This window comes from Pinus tabuliformis, chromosome Q (assembly GCF_031772625.1).
Source record: "Pinus tabuliformis cultivar Carrire ecotype Pingquan chromosome Q, CPIR1, whole genome shotgun sequence".
NCBI classification, from domain to species: Eukaryota; Viridiplantae; Streptophyta; class Pinopsida; order Pinales; family Pinaceae; genus Pinus; species Pinus tabuliformis.
In genome coordinates, this window is record NC_142296.1 from 1,146,481,012 (window position 1) to 1,146,495,230 (window position 14,219).

Genomic DNA, 14,219 nt, shown 5'->3' on the forward strand with positions numbered 1-14,219 from the left:
TCTATCTGTTTTGCTACCTGTTTGCTTTGGTTCCTGGGGGGGCTCTTTTTGAGCCGATTCTTCCTTTTGTGTCTCTAACTCATGGACTTCCTTAGATGCTGAGTTGGGTTGTATAAATTTGTTTCCTTGCTCTTCCCTATGTGGCTTTTGAGACCCCATTTGAATTGCTTTCCCATTGACATTTCCTATTTTTGGGGCTTTGCTTTTTGTCCTTTTGACCTGCATCCACCCGTCCTCTTTGCCTTTCTCTGTTTCAATGTTTTTTGGACATCCTATGGCGAAGTGGCCATAGACCTAGCACTTCCTGCATTTGAACGACAACTGTTCATAATCTAGCTTTTGGAGATGCGTCCAACTGCCAACTCTGATCTTTATTGCCTCTGGCAAGCCAACCTCAAGGTCAACTTCAACACAAATTCTTGCACAATCATATTGATCTTTGCTGTTAGCTCGGTCAATGAATTTACCCAGGGTATTCCCGATGTGCCTAAGGGATTCCCAGTTCCAACAATGCATTGGCAGGTTAGGCAATCTAACCCACACAGGCACGGCAGTGGGCACGTCGACTGCTGGATCAAAGTCTGGCGTCCACTTATTGAGATACAGTCCTTGAGGGCCCATGAAGTAGGGTCCATTTCGGAAGATCAGGTCCTTATCTTCCTTTTCTGAAAATTCGAATAGAAAGAAACACTTCCCCAGAAAGTAAGAAGTGACTTTGCCCGATATCAGAGGCGCCCAGTTCCTTGAGACCCAGCTTTCAGTGGATCTGGGGGAGGGCCAGAGGGCAGTGAACTGTCCCACCAAGGCACGTTCAGACAAAGAAAGGGCAACCTGGATCGGTTTCTCAAGCGGGAGCGAGATCTCCGGAATATCATCAAGTCGTTTCAAAAATTTCGACGCCTCTGTAGTTTTCTTTTTTGGCAGCGAATTCAGCAGATTTGAGAAGGCCTCTGCTTCAGTGGGGAAGGGAAAAGAAGACTCCATGAGGGAGATCTCAGCTCGTCGAGCTCCCCCAGATCTCTCCGGGCATAGTTGCTCAGAACAGCCTGCAGAGTGGTCGATCTAGACTGCCAGGAAGACGGTCTGGCTGCACCACTCGGAAGCCTTCAGGCGGCCGCAAGGCAGAAGTCTCAGCTCGATGCAGCGGCAGACGGCTCAGCACAGCGCTCTTTGATCAGTTGACGCTCAGATCAGCCTGCAGAGTGGTCGTCTGCCAGGAAGACGGTCTGACTGCACCCCTCGGAAGCCCTCAGGCGGCCGCAGGGCCGAAGTCTCAGCTCGATGCAGTGGCAGTCGACTCAGCAGAGCGCTCTCAGTTTATTCTCTCAACATATACTTCGCTATAACTTGTTTCCCATAGTATTTTGAAATATATGTGCACTAGAGGTTTCTCTTTAGCATAGGCCCATTTCCATTCCAACTATGGGAATTCATTCTTTGTGCAAATACCATCTAGCAGATATGAAGACATGCAAAATTTTGGTTGCTCACATTTTGCCACATTCTTTTCTTTCGAAATGCAATTTTGCAATGATTGTTCTATGAGATCAAACAAATTAAAAATAATTCCTTTGCCAAGCACACAGGTATAGTGTTGCGACTAAAGGGATGTAAATCCAAGATATAGTGTTGTCGCGCTTTCCAGAGCTAATTCCTCTGTCTTGTATTGACCTGCCAAGTCAAGAGGAAGTTCCATATGAGTATGTTTGCGGCTTGTAGCAACTGGGGTGTTAGGCTAGGTCTTTATATTTCGTAGGCACATTACAAAAGGTAAGGATGCAGAAGCAAGCAAATTTTGCAGAGGGTGGCTACAAAATGTTAAGGTGTTAATGGTGCAATGAGAAAATATAAAATTAACTAAGTGTGGGAAGGATAGAGATAAGGGAGCATAAGTAAACCAATAAATTAAATCTCTTCACACATCATATATATATATATATATATATATATTCATCCTTAAATTCATTTACTTTTTTAAATGTGAGATTTAAATTTTGTTCCATAGAAGTAGACAAAGGATTGTATTCAGCCATGCTAAACTTCTTCAACAATTTTCTAATGTATTTCTTTTGAGAAAGAAATACATACCTTGGATGTTGTGATACTTCAATGCCCATGTGGTAGTGAAGGTGTCCCAAGTCTCTCATTTCAAATCTTTTCTTCAACTTTCTTTATAGATGCAATATAGTTTTATTTGTTTCCTGTTATATATAGATCATCTACATATACCACAAGATAGAAAACAATTTTTCCATTTTTCTTGAAAAATAGAGTTACATCACCAAGATTAAAGTTTTTAATTTTTTTTTAATATGCTTCGTCAATTTTTCATACCAAGCTTGTGGAGATTGTTTTAGGATATATAAGATTTTGATGAGTTTGCATATTTTTGTTCTTCTCCCTTAACAAAAAAACCTTATTGTTGGGACATGAAGACATTTTCTTTCAATTCTCCATTCAAGAAAGAAATCTTCACATCCATTTGGTGAATTTTCCATCCATTCTAAGGTTCCAAGGTAAAGAGATTCTGAATGGTGGCCCATTTTTTCATGGGGAAAATGTGTCTTTGTAATTGACACCTTCTTGTTTTGCAAATCCTTTTTCCATGAGCCTTAAAGTGATTTTTCTAATTTTTACTTGTTCTTGTAGACCCAAGTGTAGCCAATTAGTTTAGTTCCAAACGCAGGGTCCACCAGCTTCCATGTTTCATCTGTATAAGAGCATCATAATCCTTTTTCCATTCATCTTGAGAAGAAAATTATTTAAAGGAAGTTTTTTCAAATTTAGTAGAAAAATATGTTCACAATCATATGAAACATCCATATCATCAACTGAATCAAAATTATTTACATCAATTCCATTTTGTCTAGTGGATCATTACCCAATTAGAATTTGTTCCTTTACTGGTGACCTAATTGATTGGTTATACCCATTGCAACTTGAGGTGATTTGTGTCCCTTTTTCCATAAAGTTAAATGACCATTGTTGTGGTGTACCTACAACCTAGGTGGAGTTGACTACTGGGGTATATATTTTGATTCTTTATGAATAAAACTTTCTATGTCTCCACCAATCTTACAATACCTCTTAAAGTGAGGAATTCTCATCCAAAAGTGTCCAGAAACTCTTTCTCCAAGTTTAGATCTAAGGATATAAATAATGTATCTTTGAAAATTTTGAATGCTTGTAGGAACCTACTTCCTCTTCAACATCACTTATTATAGTGTGAGTACTAGTTGTGTCATGGTCAAGGAGCCACTTTACCATTATCAGTATGGGAGGATGGCTAGTATTTCCACTATCAAGTGGAGGCCAGAATTTGTGATGTTCTAAAAACCACACCATCCATTTCATCTTCATGACTTCTTCCTTTGAATTCCCCTCCACATCAACCACCTTGATGGGGCCTTTACTCTTAGAGTGCTTAACCTTTTGAAGGGTTTTCTAGATGCTTGACTAATATAGAGAATTCATGTTACTTGTGGTTGGGGATGTGTCAAGGACAAGATTGATGTTGGGATTTTTGTTTTTGTTAAGCACTAAGCTATGAGATGGTCCACACTAGAAAGAGCTTGCTTTCTTGGTGGTGAATTTCATTTTCAATTGTCCTTGAGTATGATCTAGGTGGATATTGGTGGCCACCCACCTATTCCACTTGACCCCCACCATTGCTTCTTTCAGTTTCCACAATTGTAGCACAATTTACTATTTTTGCCATTTTTTTCGGGTCCTGAACATTTGGAGCCATTTCGAGGCTTTAAATGATGTTTTTTTTTTAGAACAGTCAAACAAAAATCTTGAAGTATGTTTGCATTCAATAGTTGTATTCCTCGGATAAATCTTTCTAATGAGGTATCATATATGTCAAACCAAGATTGTAGCAAAAGTTATGACCCTAGGAAGTTGATGTACTAGTTTAACCCAACGGGGCTTGTTTACATTATTTTGTCACACTCCCAGTCTCATATCTTGAAGTGTCACACTTTATGTCATCAATGTCGCAAGTGTCGCAAACTGATGAATGTTGTCGCAAACAATGTATTCACCATGAAACATGTTTGTGAAAATCAGAACAATATCCTCTTTTCATGGATCCTCAACTCACTCTCCTTCCCTATAATAAATCTCCCACCATCCACTAATGGTTGGTCATTGGTTGGTTGGTTGCCATCCTACTACTGAATTGTGCCTAAATGCTACCCATTTAAAAAGAAGAAAATATGTTTGAAGGTTAAGGTTTGGACTTGGAATCTGACTTGAAGGAGGCTTTGAACATCAAGGCTTCATTGGTTGTAATGTTACTTTTTCCATATATTAATAATACAATATATACTTTATTTCCATAAATGTGTCAATTATTGTCCATTTATCGTAATGCTCCTTGATTTGTTACATAATTTGTATTAGAAAATGTTATGCTTTGCATAGTTTTGTTGTCTCCACTTGACCCTTTTTGCAGACACTCATCTACACCAGTGAAGAGGAGATCGTAAGCTTGGAAGCCAAAGAGTCATGCTCAACATCAAGGGTATTACCATCAGAGAGAGGTAGGAGATTTATCCTCCTTTGTATTTTTTAATATGAATTAGGAAATATTGCATGTAGTTTTCTTCTGTAGTTACTAGATCCTCCCATAGGACTAGAGGGATCGTTTCTGTCCGCAGAAAGGATTGTCTGCACAAAAAAATGGTGACTCTGCTACAGAGTTCATAACCCTTGAAACCAACTTTTGTTTTTGGTCTCTTTTGATAAGTTCGGCCACCTCTTAGTGATCCGTAACTTTGATTGATTATGGATCTGCATACTGAGTGGTGTCTTGTTTAGAGTGTCAAATATGGATATCTGTTCAATTGTTTATATTTTTTCCTAATTTTTTTCTAAAAAGCAAAGCGTTTTCAGTACAAATTTTTCTCATTATAGTCATGCTAGTCCAAAATTGAGATTTTTTAGGTTTTTTTACAAAATATCTAGAATGTCTTGATCTCTAAAGTTTTTCTCCTGCTCTATTTGCATGGAATTTTTGCTGTTAATTTCTTAATGGTTCGCAAAAGTTAGTTCCATGTTTAAGTAGTGAGAATGAACTTTGGTCGAATCATTCTTTCTTTGGGTAATCGAATTTACTGTTTTGTTACTTGCATGTGTTACTGATTTGTTGTATGATAAGCATTTTTAGTTCTTTTTGAAAACTGGAGAGAAATTGCATTTGCATTTGTTAAACCTTCATCTCAAAATTAATCATTACTTATGGAAATTGCATAAGATTACATTGCTCTGGAAATTTGTTTTTGAGATTTTCATTGAGCATAGATTACATTGCTTGGTGTTGAAAGATGATAAGTGCATCCTCATTCATTTGAAATTTTAGCGAATTAAAATTCATTTACTTTTTGGTTGTTGCATTGGAATCATGAAGTTGAAATTGAAAGGTCTAGTTAGGAAGATATTGTTGGTTGCATAATTGATTGTTGCATCAATGTTTGCACTTATTCCCTACACTAGATAACTTTCATTGAAATGAAAATAATCATTTTTTCATATTAGTTGCATCGTAGGTGTGCTCAGGTGACATTGATTTTTGAGCCTTGAAACTGAAACATAATTCAAGATCAACTTTAAAATTTATCTCAATTAACCTAAGGACCATTTGGAACATTAATGAAAATATATAGATGTCTAGGCTAGAGATGTGTTTCAACATCGTTAAACGTAGGAGTTGTCATTGTTTTCTAGCGTTACATCCCCGGGATGAAATATTGTTCCACGTACGGAAGTGTGTAGGATCGTTCTCCAAGCACCTTCAGGTATATCAAATGGTGCTCCACACATGAAAAAGTATATGGGAACGCTCTCATCAAACGGTTACACATTAGACAACACTACTAGAGACTACACTCCCATGTATCGTCGAGCATATTTTGGGAGTCCTCTATAGGTTGCTATCCATCCATAGGTAACTAAGTCTGCTGCCTTGTATACCATGATACATCGAACACTACATTAAGGGAGATTAGTTGTCATACATTGGGTCCTTCATTCGCCAAGATGTATATTGCAGTTCACGGTTGGTTGGTAAACCCTTTTGCCTACTTACCCCTTTCTTTTGTTTGTGTCTTTAATTTCTAAAATCAATTAGTTGACCATGGAACAACATCCTTGCTTTGGAACAAATCCTTAGTAGATGGAAAACCCTTAACATCCAAAAACCTAACCTTAGAAGATGAAACGCCAAATTGTGGGCCCTGTTTTGGGTAAGTTGATACATCAACTTCCTGGGGTCGTAACTTTGGCACCCGATCTTCGTTTGACGCGGACAATAGCTCGTTAGAAAGATCTATCCGAGCACTACAACTTTGGGAAGAGAAACATCTATCCATGGACCCATGTTGCTCCCAGATTTCCCAAAAAAACATCGTTTAGGGCCTCAAAATGGATCTCAAAGTTCATGACCCGAAAAACTGCTAAAAATAGTAAATTGTGCTACAATTACGGAAACTGAAAAAACTGAAAGAGACAGTTGAGGGTGTCCAAGTGGGATAGGTGGGTGGCCACCAACATCCACCTGGATCATTCCTCCCCCCTTAGGAAGCAATGGTCCCCATTGCGTTGAGTTCCTCCATCTGCTGAACTTGGTCCTTGGTGAGTTGTTTTGCAATCTCAGATGTGTCCAATAATGGTGGGAAGCATGGTCAAGGGCTGTACACATGTGAGTGGGACTCTTATGGAACTCAAACCACTTTCTTGTGTCCTTCTTCGACTTCGTGGTGTTGTTCTTTTCTTGTGGCTTCGATGGGTTGTCTTGGGTTGCCCCGTCTTGGCTTTTTCCTTGGTTCTACGATTTGGGGAAGCCTTTCCCTTGCTTCAGATTTGCAGATCCAAAGTCTCACTTCTTCTATTTAAACTTCTGCTCGATTTTGATAGCGTATCGGTATGCCGTGCCGAGCGAGGAGATGTTCAGGAACTCCATCTCTTCCTGGATGTATCTATGTAGGCAGCAATGGTATTTGAGTACCAGATGTAGCTCAGAATATTTGATACCCAACTGTGTGCGAAGGGTATGAAAAATGTTTGTGAACTCCGGCACATCTTGGTCCTGTCCCCGTCACAACGTGGTCCACTTTATGTATTTGTCCTCATAGCTTTTGATAGGGTTTTACTACTCCTTAATGGCATCCCGGAAGGAATTCCAAGTGGGTGCAGCTGAGAACAGTGAGTTCGTACTTTCATCCTTCTGCTCACAGTAGGTTTCCCACTAGTCCTTGACGTGGGGGGCTACTTTGAGAAGAGCGAAAACAATCTTTTCGCGACTTGAAAATTCATGAACAGAAAAATAACCCTCTAGTAGATTTAACCATTTATCTACGACATCTGTCTATCTGACCCTAGAATATGGGGATTTCAAAATTAACTTGTACCTTAAAGGGTGTGGCGTTTCTAGAGTAGTTGTTGGAAGCCGATGGGGCGCCTCTGGGTAGCCGTTGAAGGATCTGTTGAAAGTTGTCCATCATCGTGTTCCTTTGTTGCTTAAGGGCTTCTTCGAGAAAGATTTTGATAGGATCTCCTGCCCCCTCATCTTTCTTTTCATCCACCATGGGAGGCCATCGAGATGTGCGAGGCTGGTCTTGCAAAGGTTCGACCAATTCAAGCCCTAACTCCTTATATCCCGACCTCATTGGGGACATGCAAAGAAAAATAGAGGAAAAGCATACCGCTCTGATACCATTGATCCAAATTTAAACAGGAACGCAAAAAATTATAGAGATAACCATAAACACAAAGATGTAGTGGAAATAATACTTCATTTCATTACTGCAAAATACTGAAATATGCTTACAAATAGAAATGGAAATAAACCAACTAGGGCGATGGTAGCTTATCTCTGAGAAGAGATGTGACGGCTACATGCCTATGAACTGTGTTACAATGAGGATTTAAGGCCTATTTATTGTTGAGAAACAATGGAAAACCCTTAACATCCCAAAACCTAACCCTAGAAGATGAAACGCCAAATTGTGGGCCCCGTTTTGGGTAAGTTGGTACATCAACTTCCTGGGGTCGTAACTTTGGCACCCGATCTTCGTTTGACGCGTACAATATCTTGTTAGAGATATCTACCCAAGAAATACAACTTTGGGAAGAGCAACATCAGTCCATGGAACCATGTTGCTCCCATATTTCCTAAAAAACGTCATTTAGGGCCTCAAAACGGCTCCAGAAGTTCAGGACCTGAAAAATGCTAAAAATAATAAATTGTGCTATAATTACGGAAACTGAAAAACTGAAAGAGACAGTTGTGGGGGTCCAAATGGGATAGGTGGGTGGCCACCAACATCGACCTGGATCATTCTATCCTCAATTACTTGCAAAGCTTTAGGTTCTCCGCAGCTTGTGCCCATTACCTAGAATCTGTTGGCTTTTAACAGAGGAGCCAGTCAACCATTATGGATCCTTCCTAAGTTTCCTATTACTTTGGAAGGAAATATCATCTATATCGATGTTATGTTTGTCCAAACCTGTTAGGATTTTAAATTATTCCTCGTATGTGACTATGTTTATGTCACAATAGCTCTTGTCTCTTCTCTCTTTCGAGTAATGTGTCTCCCTCGTGAAGGAAGAATTGTGAGCATTGATAACCTTTAATTCATTAGTCCTAATTTGGCTCCCAATCAATGAACATTCCTAAATGGTCCTTATATGCATCATGTACTAGGGCCATTGGAGCCTAATATTTCCATTAGATCCCTTGATATGTATGCTTTCCATAGCATTATTCTCCCATTTGATAAGAACCTCTTGGAAGTGATGGCCTCTTATAGGCCATGATCAAGTTTCTTGGAGCATAGTTACTTTACTTCTGTCAAGCTCCTTAAAAATGAATCAAGGTTCTCGGAGTAGATTTCCTTTACTTGTGTCAAGCTTGTTAAGAAAAGAAAAATAAGGTGTCAGAGCAGAGTTCCTTTTCTTGTGTCAAGCTCCTTAAAAAATGAATTAAGGTTCTCAGAGCAGAGTTCCTTTACTTGTGGCAAGCTCATTAAAAAATGAAGCAAGGTGTCATGAGCATGGTTATGTTATTCAAACTTTTGTAAAAATGAAACCAATCTCAAGCATAGTTTGTCTCTGTTTCAATCTTGTGTAAAAATGAAACCAAATTCAAGCATAGTTTTTCTCATGCTTCAAGCTTGTGAAAAAATGAAACCATCTTCAAGTATCCTGAAGCATAGTTTCCCATGTTTCAAGCTTGTGTAAAAATGAAACCATTCCCACTTTACCTCTCATGACTACCATTTTTATCAGCCAGTTCTTTTCCAAGTGAGCCTTGATTTTCTCATTCCATCATCACCTTCTGCTTGGTCGATCATACGCTTTCACTTGGTTGTTCTACCCTTTCCTCAGGAACAATTGCAATGAGTGGTCTCATTATCCATCCTCTTAACCTTTACATGTTTTGAGCATTTCCATCATGGCCAGAACTAGTTGTTATCCTTTTATACCACTCATTATTCCAGGTGGAGTCCTCTTTCAGGTCTTTTCAGACTCCAAAAATATGAAACAATTTCCGATCACTTGTATTTTCGAACTCGTTAAAGTAAATGAAAAGAAATCTACTCAATATAAGTTTAACCCTTTTCCAAACTGAGATAGACTAGTTACGAAAAAGGAATAAAAAAACCTTAGTCAAACATGGCTAAGAGATTCTCTTGGATATTGTTTTCTACCTTTTTCGGATTCGAGAAACTATCTATAAAAAGGGACATCTGGAGTTTTCTCTTCGCCTCTTTTTCGAACTCTATAAACATGAAAAAGATGTCGAGTTACCCCTCTGTTGGACTCATAAAACTAAAATGACAAAGGACTTGTCACCATGATGAAATAAAGCTACTCCTTCCTAGGTCTCATTAAAAATACTAGGATGGATTCAAACAAAGGATGAACTTATATGACAAGCATATAGTATCTTCTTCAAGCTTGAGATTAAAAATAAAGAGGTACTTGCCAGAAATAGTGGGGGAAAATGGAAAGAAACATATATCATGTATTTTGTATGAAAGGAAGTATGTCGCTCTTGAACATGACACTTATATGTATCTCGTGTTCGGTTTGGGGCATCCTCACTTTGTCACTTGGATTATTGGGTTTGGGAAATCCATATTCCTCTCATTTGATTATATCATATTGTCACCATGACCTCTAATCCTATTTCGAGTCAAACTCTTCCAAATTATGGAGTTGTGCTGCCGATATATTCAAGAGAAGTCCCAATTGAAAATTCAAACCACTTATACCATGTTTGAATTTTTCTGCAACAATACTGAATCACTCTTGCCAAGTTTGCAAAATCCTATGTTTCATGTCGAAGATGTGGGAAACATTATGGCCCTCCTTCAACTGATCACTTCTTTTTGACTCCATCTCATTATCCAAGAAGATGATCTAGAAAATCCCTTTCAATACCTTGGAGCTTGCATGCCTCAATGCCAGGTTCTTGGCATTTGACGATAGTTTCACATCACTGGCCTTCCATCCAATGATTATGCGAGTGTTCAACTTTAGCTTCACTGTTCACACTCGTGGATTGTGTTATTGTACCTTGTGATCCTTCAACATCATTGGTGGTTTCTCTTGTGCCTATTAATGATTTACATCATTAACCGGTATTCAGGTGGTTTCTACCATGTTCGACTTCGACACATTTATTCACATGGTGGGATTCATACTTTGGTTGGATCAAGACTAAGATGAAGACCCTGGGTTTCGTTTGATAAATCCACGCTGGGTGGAGTTATTAAGAATTCATGATTGTAAACATGATCCTTTCTATACAGATGGATGTGTCCATGTTGTGGATCCATGTATTGTTAGATGCTTACACTTTAAAAATACTTACATCATAGATATCGAATATGATGTATTATGTGTGATTTGCGCATCTCCTAACAGTGGTTCTCTAAGTCCTTCACTTTTCTTGTAAAGAACTTCAACCATCACTTCCCGTTTTAACTTCATGCTTTAGGGGACATCTGTTATACAATATTTTGTCACGCTCTCAGTCTCATATCTTGAAGTGTCACATTTTGTGTTCTCAATGTCGCAAGTGTTGCAAAGTGATGAAAGTTGTCACAAACGACGTATTCACCATGAAACATGTTTGTGAAAATCATAAGAATATCCCTGAAGAAAAGGAGAAAAACTTGCCTTCAAAGAATTTTGAAGAGCTAGTCAAAAACCTTGTTTTGTAATCCCAACATGACCTTTATAAGGAAAATCCATGCTGGTAACCTCTGGCATTACACATGTCTAGTGCTACTAGCACGAATTTTATCAGGAAAATCTGCATTGGTCTTCTTCAGGTAATTTTTCCCAAATGGAGGAGAAAATTATCTTACTAGAAGGCTCGAGAACGATGATGTGGTTTTAGGTAGATAAAGTTTGGAAAGAGACCTCCCATTCCTTGCCCTAGATCCTCTTTCCATGGATCTCTCCCTTGAGATGTGGAACTCTTCCCTCTTTTCATGGATCCTCAACTCCCTCTCCTTCCCTATAAATGAATTACCCACCATCCACTAATGGTTGGCTGTTGGTTGGTTGGTTTCCATCCTACTGCTAAATTGTGCCCAAATGTTTCCCATTTACAAAGGAGAAAAGGTGTTTGAAGGCTAAGGCTTGGACTTGGAATCTCACTTGAAGGAGGCTTCCAACATCAAGGCTTCATTGATTGTAATGCTCCCTTTTCCATCTATCAATAATACAATATATGTTTTCTTTCCATCAATGTGTCAATTATTGTCCATTTATTGTAATGCTCCTTGATCTGTTAAATAATTTGTATTAGAAAATTTTATGCTTTATATATTTTGTTGTCTCCACTTGATCTTTCTTACAGGCACTCATCTACACAAGAGAAGAGGAGATCGTGAGGATGGAAGCAAAAGAGTCAAGGTCTGCATCAAGGTAATTAGCATCAGAGAGAGGTAGGAGATCTACCTCATTTGTATTTTCTAATATGAATTAGGAAATATTGCGTGTAGTTGTCTTTTGTAGTTGCTAGATCCTCCCATAGGACTAGAGGGATTGTTTTTGTCCATAGAAAGGATTGATTGGACAACAAGGGCCCACTTACTTTTGGTGCTTCATCTCCTAGGGTTAGGATTTTGGATGTTTAGGGTTTTCCATTGGTTTTCAATAATAAATAGGTCTTTGAGCCTCATTGTAACATAGTTCAGAAGGCATATAGCCACCACATCTCTTATCAGAGATAATCTACCATAGCTTGAGCTAGTTTGTTTCCTTTTAGCATATAAACAATTTGTAGTACTTTGTTATTAATTAATCAAAGTTATGTTTTCACTGTATCTATATGCTTTTTTCATATCTGTATTTCATTTTGTTCCTACATAAATATATATCAGTGGTATCAGAGCCGTATGGTGTTTCTATGTTTTTCTATGCATGTCCGCAACGAGGTCAGGATATAAGGAGTTGGGACTTGAATTGGTTGAACCCTTTCAAGACTGTCCCTGCTGGCATCAACAACCGCCCATGGGGGAAGAAAAGAAATATGAGGGAGCAAGAGATCTTATCAAAATGTTTCTCGAAGAAGCCCTCGAGTAGCAAAGGAATTAGATGATGGATAACATCGCCCAAATCCTTCAACAAATGCCAACAAGTGACGCATCTTCATCCAACAGTCACTTCGGAGGTTCCACCCCCTTTACGGTACAAGTTAACTTTGACATCCATATATTTGAAGGTGAAATAGATGAAGATGCCGTAGATAAATGGTTGAATCTACTGGAAGGATATTTTTGGTTCATGATTTTTCTAATAATGAAAATATTATTTTTTCTCTCCTTAAAGTTGACCCCCCGCATTAAGGACTTGTGGGTAACCCACTGTGAGTAGAAGGATGAGAGGGAACCCTCATTTTTCTCATTCGTAACCACTTGGAATTCCTTTTGAGACGTCGTCAAGGAACAATATTACCCTATCAGGAACTATGAAGATAAGTACATAGAACAGACTACACTGTGGTAGGGAAGGGACCAAGACTTTCTTTTGAGTGGCATCTGGTACTCAAGTACTATGGTTTTCCACCCAAATACACCCAGGATGATATGAAGTTCTTGGACATCTCCTCGCTTGGCGTTACATCCTAATATGCTTTCAAGATCGAGCATAAATTCAAACAGAAGAAGCGAGACTTTGGATTTATGAATATGAAGCAAGGAAAAGGTGCCCCCCAAACCTTAGAACACAAGGGAAAGCTAAGGTGGGTTGACCCAAGACAATCGATCAAAGCCACAAGAAAATAATAACACCACGAAGACAAATAACAACACGAGGAAGTGACGTGAGTTCCAAAAAATCACTACTCACAACACTAGTGAGTGTCATGTCGAACAGTCATTAGTAGATGAGATGAAGGATTTAGAGTTAGATGCATGTTCCGACTCTGATTCAGACCCTAATAAGGGGAATAACAAAGGGAAGAAAATTATTGACGCACAACCCAATGCCACCATTACCACCACCAACGTCCAAAATATGGAGTCCAAAGATCAAGAGGAGGGGGAGCATCTCTTCCACTCACAGATGTGGGTGAAAGGTTCTCTCCTGCAGTTCATTGTCGACAATAGGAGCCAAAATAACCTCATTTCAATAGAGGTCATGAAGTGGTTGGGCCTAACGACCACACCACACCTGCAGTCATACACCATTGGGTGGCTTCACACCACAACCATACACCATTGGGTGGTTTCATGTTGTGTATGAGTTTAGGCCTAACACCGTTATTATTACTTTGGGTAATAGTGTATACAATATATCAGAGGTAGCCATGCCTACTACCATCTCTTTGATATTTGTTAAGAAATTAAGTAAGATCGTCTCCCAGACCAAGAAATTTGTGTTCCTTTTTATTCTCTCTCAAAGTAACGGGAAGATTTTGGCTACATCAATGGCTGTCAAGAAAGGTTCCTCCATGCAAAAAAAGTAGAGACATCTACTCATGTAGAGACCTCCAGTAGGGGGAAACTTCAAGCCAGGTGGGCTAATGGATCGTATGCAGCCATACCTCCAGGTAGGAGGTGGGGTGATGTGGATTGATCGTCCCAAGGAGGAGGGGCAAGATCCTTGAGGTACCCAACCTCTTGGATGAGACCTTGCTACGGGAGCCCCGATGTGGAGTAGCAGGAACTGACCGATTGGGTAGAGACAGATGCGGA

At 39.1% G+C, this 14,219-nt stretch overlaps 1 protein-coding gene across 1 annotated transcript; it reads right to left on the reverse strand.

Moving 5' to 3' along the window:
* Positions 1–294: 294 nt before the first annotated feature.
* Positions 295–984, reverse strand: LOC149223638 (uncharacterized). Its single transcript, XM_089387958.1, has one exon. It carries the CDS (start codon positions 982–984, stop codon positions 295–297), a length of 690 nt encoding a protein of 229 aa, XP_089244084.1.
* Between the last annotated feature and the right edge of the window lie 13,235 nt (positions 985–14,219).